At 36.5% G+C, this 15692-nt stretch overlaps 1 protein-coding gene across 2 annotated transcripts; it reads right to left on the minus strand.

Annotated features, from left to right (window-relative positions):
- Positions 7174-14978, minus strand: LOC109726401 (DNA topoisomerase 1 beta-like). Of its 2 annotated transcripts, XM_020255969.1 has the most exons (16): positions 14790-14974; positions 12253-13642; positions 11863-12057; positions 11450-11530; positions 10992-11051; positions 10771-10865; positions 10307-10463; positions 10080-10205; positions 9634-9714; positions 9451-9541; positions 9219-9373; positions 8916-8984; positions 8741-8830; positions 8276-8379; positions 8030-8198; positions 7174-7665 (listed from the first exon to the last, which is right to left on the minus strand). In XM_020255969.1, the coding sequence occupies exons 2-16, from the start codon at positions 13621-13623 to the stop codon at positions 7597-7599; spliced, it is 2913 nt and encodes a 970-aa protein (XP_020111558.1). In that variant the 5' UTR covers positions 13624-13642; positions 14790-14974; the 3' UTR covers positions 7174-7596. The 2 variants fall into 2 exon arrangements, with proteins under 2 accessions (XP_020111558.1, XP_020111559.1); XM_020255970.1 differs by lacking the exons at positions 7174-7665; positions 8030-8198; positions 8276-8379; positions 8741-8830 and having other exon boundaries at positions 8940-9044; positions 14790-14978.

Consider the following 15692-nt stretch of genomic DNA (forward strand, 5'->3'; position numbering starts at 1 on the left):
AAATTAAAAAAGAAAATTGTGATTTAGGGCGCCGAATAGGTGCAACCCCTCATGGAGAAATTTTCTATGTAGATCGTGCTTGGCCCATTTATTTGCACCCCTTCGTATTAACAAGTTAAAAGTTTTTTTAAAAAGTTTATAGTTATTTTCTAATGATAGTGAAATTTTAAAATAGTACTAAAATTAATGACAGATCATTAATTTTGTGCGGTTGAATTACATTTATACTTAAGGTTTGTTTGGTGCCAAGAGCTATCTAAAGCTATTTATGAGAAAATTTTAAAAAAGGGATAAAAATATATATAGTATAGTATATGTACATTATTTTTGGTAAAATTAGATAAATTATTGCATAATGGAATTATTGCGATTTATACAATGTATAGTGTTAAGGTATTTCTCTCCTTTTCTTATTATTATTATTACTATTATTATTATTATTATTATTATTATTTGTGGAGTTTTCTTTGTGTCTCGAATCAAAATTACGAAAAAATTAATCATCATCTCCTTAAGCTGTGGAAATGTGGTCTATGTACAAGATATGATTAATTGTTTCTTTTCAAGGAGTTGACTTAGGCAAAAAAATAAAAAATAAAAAAAAAAAACGTTATGGAAATATGTAGATGATCACTCCCAAACATTCCTTTATCAATTGGTAGAGTATGTTTGGTAGTACGCAGTTGCTACTGTAGTGCAAATCTAACCACGTATGAAGCTAATTTAGTTATTACTATCTCAATTCGTTTCCGCGAGTACGCAGGGATTACTTGCAAATTTGCAGATATATATAGATACTAAGTTTTCTTATCCAAAATATTATGGATATAATAAGTGGGTGCCCGTTAAATTATACGGATTTTGGATAACCTGCAGGTATCTATAAATACTCACATATATAATTTTTAATAGATTAAAATGAAATAGTAAATATTCTTTTTATTTTATCCGTTCTTAGAATCCTACTACTAATTTCTCCTAATGGCCTTTTTTTTCTTTATTATCCATTGTATCATATGTTGTGATATTTTAAACAATAATTAAGATTTTAATGGTTTAAAAATAATATATATCTTATTTGTGTGTAAAAAGTATAAATATAGAAAAAAATAATAATAAGGATTATTATGGGAAACCCATATACCTGCTCACTCGTGAGCAGGTATGGATAAAAATGATGGTTATTCAAAAATTTATGAATAAATTCTAACCGTGTTCATATAACACGTGGATACAATGATCCGTCCGGAGGTTGCCCAACTTCTTCGTTTGCAAGGTATAGTTGGAACTGTAAGAGAAGGCTCAACTGTCCGAATTAGTCACAAATCCAACTGCAGCAATTGGAAAAAATAATTAATTTTAAACTAGTAGAAAACATACCTACCTAACTAGTTTTTAAACAAAAAAAAAATTCCCTTTTATCTTGCGGGTAATCTCACCAATCAATATATGTAATAATAAAATTCAATCATTATATCCAACCAAACAAAATATATATAATTATAATCGCTACATTTTCAATTACATGTATTTTCAACTATACTGTATATTAAATATAAAAATATTTAAACACTATTTTTTAATAGCTTAAGCACGTATAACAGTTGTTTCACATGGTATTAGAACAGAAAATCCTGCGTTCGAGTCGTATCAGGCTTCTAATATTATTAATTTTTTCCTATTTAATTTAAGCCCATGTATATAGGTCTACCAAAGACTTTAAGTCTAAACGCATGTATTTTGAATCATTCAACTTGGACATAATAAAATTTCCTTTGTTACTATTATATTCGTTACATCACTACAATATATGCAAGTGAAACTAACATATATTATGATGAAGTCAAAATGTGATTTTTATGAAAAACAAGAGTGTTAACTGGTGTAGCTACATCCAATGTTTTTGTTATATATAAAAGCTTTTAATATTTGAAAAACAAATATATTGATAAGTTGGTTGTTGAGTGCATGATTGATTAGATATTGTAGGAGATAAAGGAAATATATTATATATTCCTCATTATATATGCTTGGCCAATTTGCATAAAAATTCACTTATTTTGGGCTTTTGCAAAATCGAACCACCTTTTTCATTTTTGCAAATTCAGTCCGTTTTTTTAGCAAACTGACCAAAATACCCTTATACCTTTTTCTCTCTCCTTTTTTTTTTCTCTCGTTCTTTTTTTCTTTCTCTTCCCAGAGAGCGGAGAAGGCGGCTTGTCCGGCGCATCCTTACCCTTTTCTTCTTTCTCTTCCCAGAGAGCGGAGAAGGCGGCTTGTCTGGCGCATCCTTACCCTCGCCCGCACACCCCCACACCTTCCTCGTCTCTGACCCTGCCGAGGCCGCACCGCGACTTTTTTTTTTTTTTCCTCTCCGACTCTCCTCCACCGTTTCCGACGACGACGCCTCTCTCGCCCTTCCCAGTCCTTCTCGTCCTCTACCTCTCCTTCCTTCTCTGCCGCCTCCGACGCTTCGCCGACGCCGACAATATGCCGGTGCATCCTTACCCTCGCCTGCACACCCCTGCACCTTCCTCGCCTTCGACCCTGCTCAGGCGATATCGCGACTCTTTTTTTTTTTCTCTTCGACTCTCCTCCACTATTTCCGACGACGACGCCTTTCTTGCCCTCCTCCTCCCTTCTCGTCCTCTCCCTCTCCCTCCTCATTTGCCGCCTCCGACGATGATGCATTTCGGCGTCGGCGCCGACACCGTGGAGATCACTGCAGCGTTGCAGCCTCGGAGCGGGTGGTACTTAGCGGCATCGTCGCCGGCGCCGTGACCATTGGCAAAAAGGGGTGACCAAAAAAATTATAAAAGAAGCAAGAAAAAAAAATAAAGATAAAAAATTATAGAAAAAGAAGGATGAAAATGAAATTGCATCGTTAACTGAAAAAAAAAATTATAAATTGTATTACATAAAATGTAAACTGCAGCTTTAAGATGAAAATTATACTTTTAAATAAAAATTACACTCTTTGAGAGATATTTACACTGTTTATCCTCTTATTGCACTCTTTCAGATGTAAACTACATCCATTAAGATGAAAGTTGCACTCTTTAAACGAAAATTGCACTGTTTCTCCTCTTGTTGCACTATTTCTCCTCTTGTTACATTATTTTTTATCTTAAACTGCACCCCTTTAAGAGATATTTATACTATTTCTTCTCTTGTTATACTGTTTCTTCTCTTGTTGCACTATTTCTCCTCTTGTTACACTGTTTTTATATTAAACTGCACCCTTTAAGAGGAGAAACAGTATAACAAGAGGAGAATAGTGCAATAAGAGAAATGTTAAAATCGGAACGGCGAAAAATAGATCCAGAAAATAACTTAATGCAAGAAAAGAAAAGATAAGCGGAAAGAACACACCGATATTTATGTGGTTCGGCCAACGGCCTACGTCCACGGGCGAAGACGGAGCAAATAATTTATTAATGTCGAAAAGGCGGAGTACAAGAAAGATCTCTCAAAAGAATCCCATAATCCAAATAAATAAATTGACGCGCATATGCTTATTGCATCTCCAAATTACCACGTCCGTACAATAAGATTCTTCGGCTCGGCAGGTTGACTTAATTAATTTGGCACCAAACACCGACAGCACCCAAGAAGGAAAAACAATGATGGCTAATTAATTAGAGGATTGCATGCCGGCTTCATTAGAGATTCCCTCTAATTAGAATAGAGTTTTATCTCCCTTCACACGTTGTTGCTGGCCGTTCGGATGGACCACCAGATTTAATTAATTTTGCATGGCTCTTAATTTGGTCGCTACTTTATTAACTTGGCCGTAGCATGTATTTATAATACATGTCTCCTAATTAGAGTCTAATTCTAATTCAATTAGAATTATACTTCTAATTATAATCCATATATGCCAAATTAAATCTAAATAATATCTAATCCCAATTAGATTAGAATTTATCCTCAATTTAGATAACTACAAATCTAAACCAAATATAACAAGAAAAAAGTGTGCAACAAGAGGAGAAACAGTATAAATATCTCTTAAATGAGTGCAGATTAAGATAAAAAACAGTGTAACAAGAGGAGAAATGGTACAACAAGAGAAGAAACAGTGCAACTTCGTTTAAAGAGTGTAATTTTTATCTTAGTGGGTGCAGTTTACATCTAAAAGAGTGCAATAAGAGGAGAAACAGTATAAATATCTCCCAGAGAGTGTAATTTTTATCTTAAAGCTGTATTTTACATCTTAAGTAGTGCAACTTATAATTTTTTTTTGCAATTAACGATGCATTTCATCTTCATCCTTCTTTTTCTATATTTTTTTATCTTTATTTTTTTTTCTTCCTTTTTCTACAATTTTTTTGGTCACTCCTCTCTGCCAATGATCACGGTGCCGACGACGACGCGGCCTCAGCAGGATCGGGGCGAGGAAGGTGCAGGGGAATGCAGACGAGGTGCGCCGGCATATTGTTGGCACCGGTGAAGATGCGTCGTCGTCGGAGGCGGCAGAGAAGGAAGGAGAGGTAGAGGACGAGAAGGACGGGGAAGGGCGAGAGAGGCGTCGTCGTCGGAAACGGTGGAGGAGAGTCGAAGAGGAAAAAAAAAAAACAGTCGCGATGCGGCCTCGGCAGTGTCGGAGACGAGGAAGGTGCGGGGGTCTGCGGGCGAGGCTGCTTTCTGGGAAGAGAGAAAAAAAGAACGAGAGAAAAAAAAAAAAAGAGGGGAGAGAAAAAGGTATGAGGGTATTTTGGTCAGTTTGCTGAAAAAGCGGACCGAATCTGCAAAAGCGAAAAATGTGGTCTGATTTTGCAAAAACACAAAATAAGTGAATTTTTTATGCAAATTGGCCTATATGCTTCCCCAATTTAAAGATTTCTAAAAATTAAATTAAAAATTCTAGCTTTTCGAAATCTCTTGGTACCATCAGGTAATAATAATAATAAGGCTAAATTACACAAAACCCCCCTGTAATAACCCGCTTTTTCACTTTCCCCCCCTGACATTTAAAAACCTACACTTTGCCCCCCTGTAAAATGAAAAATGTTCACAGGGGGGTTACGGTGTGTAAAATGACCATTTTGCCCCTCGCCATTGTCGTCTTCTTCCCCATCTTCCTCAGCCGCCCCTTCGTTCGGCCGCGATTTCGACCTCAATCGGCCGCGATTTCTCTCCATTTCCTTCTCCACCTGCTCCTCTTCTCCTCCTGCACCCTCGCCGCCCTTGATTTCGGCGGCAGTAGGAGAAAATTGAGGTGAGCGACAGTAGGAGAAGGGCAAAAAAGACGAAGGCGAGGCGGCGGAGGACGACGAAGGGGATGTGGGTGAGGGTGAGGCAGTGGAGGACGGCGAAGCGGCTAGGCGGCGAGGCGGCGAGGCGACGGCGAGGTGGCGAGTCGGAGGGAGTCGAAGCAACAGGGAGATGGCGGAGGGGTATTTTCGGTATAAAAATATATTTTTTAACGGAACCCTGACGAAACCCTAACGGTAGGGGGTGAAGTGCACATTTTTTATTTTACAAGGGGGCAAAGTGTAGGTTTTTAAATGTCAGGGAGGAAAAGTAAAAAAGCGGGTTATTACAAGGGGGTTTTCTATAATTTAGCCTAATAATAATAATAATTCAATTCTTCAGAAGAATTTGATGAAATTTCCCCCCATATATATATAAATAATGCTCATCAAAATACTTTTATTCGAGGTCGAATTTGACGAGAATTTTTTTGCTATTTGTTATATTTCAGTGAAAATTCAAAAAATTCTAATTTAAATTAGTAATGATATTGAAATGAATTCTTGTATTTTACCAAAAAATAAAAGTAAATAGAATTCGGTTTAACACTGATTTAACCAAAAGATTTAATTATACTTGGCCTTGGTGCCAAACGGAGTGTTTGCATTGACGGTGTCACCTTCTCTACAGATTGTTTTTAGCGCGAGTGGCAAAAAGTTTGATGATTGGTTCTGAAAGCCTCGATTTTGAAGCCTGATTATTTTATATTTTCAACTAAGTTTATTTCAAAAAATATGAACGAAGCGAATAACAAAGTTACTATTCTCTCAAAAAGACTCTTGGCATCTTCCCTCTGCTGAATATAAAAATTAATTTTTTATAGCTTAAGTTTTTAAAGAACAAAAGTTATTTTATATTGGGAAAACTTCAAATACCCTCCGGTGGTTTCGCACTTTCTCACTTTAGTACTCTGTGGTTTAAGGTGTATCAAGTTAGTACCCTGTGGTTTCGCACTTTCTCACTTTAGTACCCTGTGGTTTAAAGTGTATCAAATTAGTACTCTATGATTTCATTTTTTTATCAAGTTAAATACCCTGTGGTTTTATTTTTCTCTTTTTATTATCCATTTCGGAGTATTTTTTCGTTAAATCTGTGTAAAGTTAAAACTAAAGGATACTAAAATGAATATTCGATAAACCTAGGTAGAGTATGAAATTTTTTTGTATATAATTTAACAAAATATTAAACCACATGGTACTAAAATAAGAAAGTGCGAAACCACATGGTACTAACTTTATGCACTTTAAATCACAGGGTACTAAAGTGAAAAAGTGCGTAACCACGAGAGGGTATTTGAAGTTTTTCCTTTTATATTCTTTATTATGGTGGGAGGAGATTTTGAATTCAAATCCCTAGTATTAAAGTAGAAGATTTTGAGTTCAAGTATTGCCATGCTGCAAAATGTGTATAATATCAAAACATGAGATTTTAAATTCAAATCTCATTAGACTCCTAATATTATTATTATTTTTTATTTAATTCAAGTTTACATGTTGGACCTATCAAAAGTCGTGAAAGAAGTGTTGAATATAAATAATAAAAATATCATTCTCTACTGCCTTAAATTTTTGAAAAAAATATTATTATTTTATATAACTTAACACCCACAATAAATTGGCAATTAAGTAAAATCAATTTAAAACATCTTACGTAAAAAAAAAATTATGTTTTCATTAAATTTTTTCGCTGGGGATGTTTCTATACACAACTACCAATTACAGCACGACACGTGGAACCAAACTGCCCAACGGAATACAACGAGTCGGACGCAGGACACGTGTCTCAAATCTACTTGCTGAAAACTTGCATCCCCTACTTTTGACATCAAATTTTTTAAAAAAAGAAAAAAACTTCAATTGAAACTTTGTAAACTTCTACTACTGAGGAAGTGCAAAATTTAATTACACCTATAAAACATGACGGAAAATCCTGCATCTTTCGATTCGAAACAAAATTTAAACTTCACACACCAAGATGGCGATTCAAAGTATGCACTACATGAGAAAGAATGTAGGGATAAAATAAGTTAAGTTAGCAGGGTATCTATGTTAAGACTTTCAATGTTGGTAAAATGTATTTTGTTCACATGAACTCAGATTCCGCGGCTGCTTTTGAATCATAGCACAGGTCAGAAAAATAGCTATCACAAGCAACGCCGGAGACTCATCTTATAACTCAAATGCCGAGACGAAGAAAAGGGAAAGTTACAACATGGTTTTTGTTTTCTCCCTTCCGAGTCCCTTTTGTGAATCACAAGCAATACATTGAAAAGATGTTCTGAGAGGTTCCGGATGTCTCTCACCTGGAGTCATCGACGCGCTCTCCGAGAAGCAACGTGCTTTAGAATCTGTAGCTGGGGTCGACGTCCATTGCCCACGCGAATTTCGCGAGAAGTGATTTGTTGAATATCTGAATGAGCTCGAAACAGTCTTTGTGTAAGGATTAAGCTAGGAAACGCAATATAGTCCAGTAAAAGAAAATGGGTAAACAGCACAAGTTGTCAATCTTTTAACCTCGCTTTTGTTTGATACTCTACTAATCATTAAATCATTACAATTCAGTTTATAAAGTTTAGGTTCCGTCGCGATCATTGATCCTTGCATTAAGGTTTTTCCGCTAAAGTGCTTTTCATTAGGGTTAATTTCGCTCGTTGGGAAATGAACAACGAAAAAAGAGCAAAACCTATTTGTAATGTAATAAATTACACGGAAAAGATTGTTCACCAGGACATACAAGAGAAGGAACAAAGATCATTAATGAAAAGCCACATTACCTTCTCAATGGGAACTTCATGGCGCTTGCACCACGCAACGGATATTCTAGGGTCGAGATAATTGATCTTAGACGTCCCCAATGCCACCGTCTTCAAATCCTCCTTTATCTTTTTATCCAGCTCCATCTTCTCTATCTTCGCATTCGTCTGTGCAAGCTTCTTCTGTATCCTGCAAGTTATAATTTGTATAAGATTTCATAAAAATTTCTTAATTGATGATCTTAATATTATCGTTGTGTATATTACGCTTCAGGGGACAAGTTCCTCTTCGTCTTCCCATCTGCGTCTTTAAGTGGAGGCTTCCCTTTTCTTGCCCTACTCAAATCCACCTTCAATTCCTCCCGTAGAGCCTGGAATCATCACCGCTATAGGGAATTAGATATTTGATAGGGATTTTCGCAAAAACAATCCAATTTGTTACCGATTTTGCACTTCCAATCGACATTTTAAGTTTATACAACTTTGCTCTCAAATTTCTCCCTTGGACAGAAATGTCCCTGGCTCGCCATGCATTGTATAATGCTTTATAGATTTTAGGTCAAGGATGGTCCAAGAAAGAATATTTCTCCGTAGTTGTATCAAAAATGGATCGAAGGAGAGAATTGTGAAAATGTGGATACTTTATATTTTGCAAAGAGGGCTACTTAATAAGATGAGGATTAAAGCAAATTATTCTATGAATGAATACATAGGTACGTTAGTAGATCAAACCTTTAGTTCGTCAATCTTTTCATTCAATCTAGACATCTGGGATTCGTGGGACTTCGAAACACTGCGCTGATGATTGCATATGATAGCGACCTGTTTTCGTTTTACTAGAATACGTTAGTACGAATTATTATTCACGTAAGAACATTCGTAAACGTGAAAAAGACCCAGTCATTACCTCTTTGTTTGCACGCTGATAAACAGCGATCTTTTCAGGGAGAGTGCCTTCCTTGGTTTCCTTATTCAACTGTCATGAGACCTCATAGGTAAACTCGAAAACGCCAAATAGTGGTTTAAAAGCTATTTACTACCATTAGCGACAAATATATTCCCACAAGGTCATCAGATAAATTAGGAGGGCTTAGACAAAAAAAAAAAATAGAATGAAGCAAAACAGAAAAATTTATATTTAAAATGCGCAAAAGAAAACGTAGAAAAATGAGAAAAAAGGGTCGCTGGGGTTGCTCCGGCTGGTACTTACTATGTCATCCAAGGTAATAGAAGCATTGTATGTACGGAAAACTTTTGCAGTAAGACCAGGCATGAGTTCCTTAAGGTGAGCATTAAGTTTACTTGTATCAAGCAAGTCAAAGAGATCATCTCCATCGCCTTTTCTTTTTCCGTCACCTTTTTTAGCTAGTGAATCACAAACAAGGAAACGAAATTAAGCATCTTGTGCGATATATACACTGAAAAACAAAGCATATATTTACCAGTACGGAACTCCCCAATCGCTTTGTATACAGGTGCTTCGACCTCCACAGTGTTAAAATATCTTATAGAATCTTTACCAAGGAAGTCAAACTAAAAAAAATGAGAAAAAAAGTGTGTTAAGAAGATAAAACAGAAAAGAACAGGATCAGTCCAAGTTAGCACAAAATGAAGGCCACTTTTACCTGTAACTGATTTGGGGGCACACAGATGACATTCTCCACCTTCAGAGTACAGCAACCAACAGTATCAGCCTCATCATCATCCTGCAAACATAGTCAGGATTCATATGCTCCATTGCACAAGTCCGTGCTCAATATAGCTCATTTTACAACATTATTTCCATTTCACGACAAATTTTCATCAGTAGCTCATAAAAGGAATGGAAAATTGTAACTAGTTGCATCAAAAGTCTGCAAATATGCTTGCTTTTTATTCACAATATGCTCATGATACAAGGATATACCTAAAATTACCAACACTAGGCAAGATTCACACTTGGGCAAAGGAAGTAATCACAAGATTCCGGACTGAATCTTTTGAAGAGGAAACATATAAGCACATGGTGAGTTACTAGCATTGAAGAAGGAAACATAACGGCACAGCAACTTAAGTTTAGCTAGCATAATACCTTCTCATTGCCTGCCCTAAGCGCTAGCTTATCGATGAGGTATGTCGCCACTGCTATTTGCCTTTTTGTAGGATCTTTACTATTGAAATCCTTCGTGTAAGTGGATCGAATATTATGTATATAATCCTGCAGAAAGGAAACATAAATTGTTAAGCGATAATATGCACTATCAGTAAGTTGGTACTTGACTCAGGCCCCTAGACAGAGAAACGAATTCATTTTATAACCTTCAATTGCCTAGCCTTCTCATACTTCTCTTTGTCACTTTGCCCTTTTAAAGAGCTGCTTGCTGCCAAAAAGACATACTTGGAGTCTTTTGGATTTATGGGATCACTCCAGTATGCTAACCACGTAACCGTGTTATCATGCTTCACTTCTCTCCATCTGCAAAGACACCACTAAAGCTGAAAACCTTCCCAAATACAGTATCTATATACATAACTGTAGATCCACATGCCGTTGAGATACTTCACACATGTACTCTTGAAAATTTATCTACTGACATATGTACCCTTGAAAATTCTGAAATTTCCATACAAGCCCTTCACATAGAATGGCTCCAAAACTTATGATAAAGATAGTTTAGTAAAAAGACTGCATTTTTGAGGAGTGGATACAAAACTCTGATTTTACAAGGTTATATATGTAAAAGGATAATTTACATGTAAAAGCCCCTTAAACTATATGGTACCTTTCACCAGGAATGGGACACTCAGGAATTGGAGCATTTTTTCCAATGTTGATCGTGATGTCACTTGGTCGAATGCGTCGTTTTAATTTGCCCATCTAAGAATTCACCAAAGATTCAAGAACTCTTTCTATAATATAACAACACGAAAAAGAAGAATTGCATATTGCCACATATGAAACATCTCATCACATATAACAACAATTAACTTTAATATGTCAGACCTTTGGATGCTCTCCACGGCCTCGGAATAACGCAGGTGGTTCCACTCTAAAATTCCCGACCTGAAAAGAAACATAATGGTCCAGCTCTGAACAAGGCATATGATGTATGAAGACAGAAGACTGGAGATGACACTAGTTTAATGCCTGCATAAACTGTTATTCAAATATAAACTGAAGAAGACCCCATATGCACATTCCCATACATCACCATACAAGGAAAGACATAGACTATAATTTTGCAATTAAAAGAATTTGATGCTAAAATCAATAGCATATACAAATTTCAGGAATGAAAGCATAAAGGAATTGTAATTATACTGATATTAACAAGATCAAAAATCAATCCTGGAGAATTTAGACAGTTAGACAAATTATACCATGATTGATCCAAATTATACGGGAGCAAAAAGGTAAAGAACACAAAAATTCAATGATAATTCAATAACATGAAAATTGACCTTCTCTTTGACACCATCAACAATAGCCCACATGTACTTGTCCTCTTTCTTTAACTTCTCTTCTTTTAAAGCTTTCTTCTCCTGTAGAAGAAATAAATTAAGAGTCACCCATTCCTCATGTTAAAATGTAATACACCATTCAAATATTAAAAATAAGCACATAGTGATGGATTTGTAGAACTAAATCATTAATGAGTAAATGAAAGTTTTTCTTTCCATAAAAGGGCAAATAGCTTATATAACTCAAATAGAGGTTGCTTTGAGATAAATTAGATCAAAAGCTAATCGTTTACATGTCCTTGAGAAAATAGCAGAGACGATCGAACAAGGGAAAGAAATACAGACACAGTGACAGAAACAAATAAATAAAACAAAACATTCCAGAGATTAAATGGCTAGATTTTGTGGCTTACCGCAGCACTCATTTGCTTCTTTTTCTCCTTCTCCTTTAGATGCCATTCATAGATTGGAGTAAAATCACAAAGCTCAAATTTCTTAATAACATGGTTTTTACCAAGAACTTGCCGCCAGTCATTAAAAAAGTTATGAATAAATTTCGGCTTCGTGGCGTAATCCGTATCTTTCATCACTGCAAACATTGTTGCAACCTGCGTGCGAAGAATTTCAGTTTAGAAGATGAAAGGAGAATGCAAATTGTAACAGATTGTAATTCCCTGAAAAGAAAGGAAGTCAAGGACTATCAACTTCTAAACATTAACGAATAAAATAATAACAGAAGAAGCTACCAGCAGCAAGAAATTATAAAAATAGAAAAGCAACAGATTAAAGAGCTTTCAAAGGACCTCCTCTTGCTCTGGAGTTAAATCAACCGGTTGTCCATTGTAGAGCATTTTGACCCCATGAGGTTGGTACGGAGGAGGAAAAATAACACCGTTGTGCTCCAAGGTAGTCCATTTTTGTCCTCCGCCTGACCCAGGAGGAACCTTCAATGACTTTGAAAATGTAGATTTTTTCATTGCTTTCTTCATCTTCAATTTCTTGCCATCTTTCTTGGATGATGGAGTGGGTTTTTTTATCACTTTCGTTGTAGATGATTTGCTGTCTGAAGACCCTAACTTCCTCATCTTTTCTGCAAGAGGTTTGCGATCCCCATCATCTGTTTTTAATTCTTTTTTCACAACAGATTCATGCTTTACCTTTACAAAAGCAGAGTTATCTGAAACTTTTGCCTTCTTAACTAAAGAATCATTTCTATTATTAACATCACCAAGGGTCCGCTTGTTTATATCTTTTGGGGACCTTGATTCGCTACCTGTTTCCTTCTTAATAGACATATTTGCCTTAATCTTTGAAGCCAAAGGTTTCCTATCTTCTGAATCATTAGCCTTGCTGCTGCTGTTTATCTTCTTGGATGAAGATGAAGCAACTTGCCCAGCTCCAGTGGTAGCCGCATTCGCCTTAAACTTAAAAGCCAAAGGTTTCTCATCTTCTGAATCATCAGCGTTTTCCTTGCTGCTGCTGTTTATCTTTCTGGCTGAAGATGAAGCAACATGCTCAGCTCCAGCGGTAGATGCATTTGCCTTAACCTTAGAAGCTAAAGGTTTCTTATCTTCTGAATCATCAGCACTTTCCTTACCGCTTCTGTTCTTTGATGAAGATGCAGGAACTTTCCCAGCTCCAACTGAGGAATACTTGGAGATCAATGGCTTATTATCATCATCAGAATCACTGGAAGGCTCAACTTTACCATGTGATGTGTCCCTTTGTTCTGAAAAATGTTTAACCATCTTTGAAGCTGGATTGGCTCTCTGACTTAATGGTATATTATCATCTGAATCATCTGAGTTCTCATGGGGCCTTTTCAAATTAGTCCTATCCATAGAACTAGTAGTATGTTTATTTTCTGATGAATGGTTGGGCGGACCAGGTACTGAGGACCGAGAAACTGGGTTTGGTATTTTCGGCCTCTCAGTAGGCATCTTTGAAGTAGAAGTCCCCTTACTCTTTTGCAAGTTTGAATTCTCACCATTAGGAGAACTATGATCAGATCTAGCCCGCTGAAGAGAGATATCACGCTTTTGGGAAGTCGATTTGTTTGAAGTAGAATTTAATGAACTATGTCTCGAAGAGCTTGATCTTTTAAAAGTAAGAGGGGCATCATCGTCATCACCATTATCATAAATAACAGGATTGACACACCCATCAACAGCCATATTTCCCTAGCACTTGCGCCTGCATGTACCAACTGTAACTATTAGTCCAGAAAAGACAGCAAATAATTTATTTTGAGACTACCAAGCAGTTCTATTCAAAATAGAATGCGTAATTGAAAGGAATCGATATTATGTTGAGTTTACAGCCAAAACTAAGCTAGTTCACACAACATCCAACAAAAGCCACCTTTCCCTCAAGATATAAAATATTTAGTGTTACGATCAAATGTTTCCCATCTAGTAGTAGATAACACAATCAAAGTCACCAAATCCAACAAGATCAATCAAAAGCTGCTCCATAATATGCGTTGGTCTCATTGAAGAAACTAAACAAGTTGCACTAGAACTTCAGAGGTGCAATTGTAAGAAGAACAATAACATACGAGGAGGAGATAGTGTACTCCAATAGCAAAACAGATTAAGCTAATACCACGTTCACAGGGTGACACATTAAAGAAGTTAATGGTGCAATTGAAGAACAATTTTTTACGACATATGGCAGGAGCTAAGCAAAATAGTGCAATAATGTGTCGGAGAATGTGGCAATATAGGAGGCAATGAACGAATAGAAAGATCCTTCCTCTTCATTGGATTAGGCAAATGATCATGAATTAGTGATGTTGAAGCTTCCTTGCTTTGCACAGTTCTTCTTGGCACATGATTCATGAACAGGGGGAAAATCCTCGCTTATAAAAGGCAAAGATTGTCAGAGCATTTAGGGTTGTACGTCCATGAGGCGTAAACCTGATGATTTTCTATTCCGAGGGGTGTTTTTTCCACATAAAACAAACTTTATTAGCTAAATAATACAAAGAATAACTCAAACACTATAAATTTCCTTGATATTCGTGTAAAATGTATAAGACCAAGGGCACCTCAAGCATGATCTACTATACTAATCACAAAAATACACCAATAAGTTCAAATTAACCATTTGAAGACACCACAGAGAGCGAAATCGGGTAGGGAATCGCTCCTAAATCGAAACCGAACCAAAAGTTCCCAAACTGCTACGATAAGGTCGATTAGGGCATCGAAAACAAGGAATCGTGGAGAGGAAGCGCAAATCGAGCTCGAGATGTTTAGAACAGCGCTAGGGTTTCCAACTTTCCACCATGATCCCCGGGCGGGGGAGAAGGGTAGAGGAGGGTAAGAGGCGAACGCACCGAGCTAACGCCGGGGCGGCGTCGGCGGAGGCCGGTTACGGCGACGGCGGAGATCGTCGGCGGCGGCGGCGGCGGCGGCGGCGCGGCGGAGGAGCTGAGGTAGGAGACGAAGATAAGATCACCTCCCCTCGTCGTTCTTTTTTTCTCTCTTTTTTTTTTTGTTTATTTTTTTGTTTTGTTTTTTAAATTTTTGTTGGCACCTTTTTCTATCCAATTCGATCTCGCTCTCTCGCTCGCGTTCGCGTATGACTGTATGAGACGCGCTGAGGGAGAGAGTGATTGACTTGAGCCGAACCGGGTCGATTGTGAACCGGGTTTGCGGGTTTCTTTTGGAATTGGTAATCTATATAAGATTGCTCTATCTATCGTCTAAGTAGCTTTGAGATTTGTGTCATCTGTATAATGGAAGGCGGATAGAACGGTCTCATAGTGGGACCATTTTTACCGGATTTTTGTTTATTTGCTTGGTCTACCTGCGATTATAATATTGGAATAATTGCCTATATATCTCTCAAAATTTTAAAAATATTTCATTTATTTCTTTTTTTTTTTATTTTCAATATACCCCTCGTATGTTCCTCCGTTATTCCAAAATATATTTACAGTTACGATCCGTTAATTTGAGTTAAACGTGAGTTAATAAATAAGAAATATTGGTGATGATAAAAGGGTATATTTGAAAAGAGTATCCCTAATTTAAGGACAAATAAGAAAAGTCGATGACTATGGAAGGGTATATTTGAAAGTACAAAATAGTAATTTCATATAGATAACAGCTACGGCTAACAGTTTATTAATAAAATTTAACTTTAGAAATATATTTAAAATAGGTTATAACGTAAAAAGAGTATTTTCAATATTTGCCTTCTAAAAAGGGCAAATCAGAAAGTTTAACATTTTTAA

Source organism: Ananas comosus, linkage group 21, assembly GCF_001540865.1.
Source record: "Ananas comosus cultivar F153 linkage group 21, ASM154086v1, whole genome shotgun sequence".
Classification (NCBI taxonomy): domain Eukaryota; kingdom Viridiplantae; phylum Streptophyta; class Magnoliopsida; order Poales; family Bromeliaceae; genus Ananas; species Ananas comosus.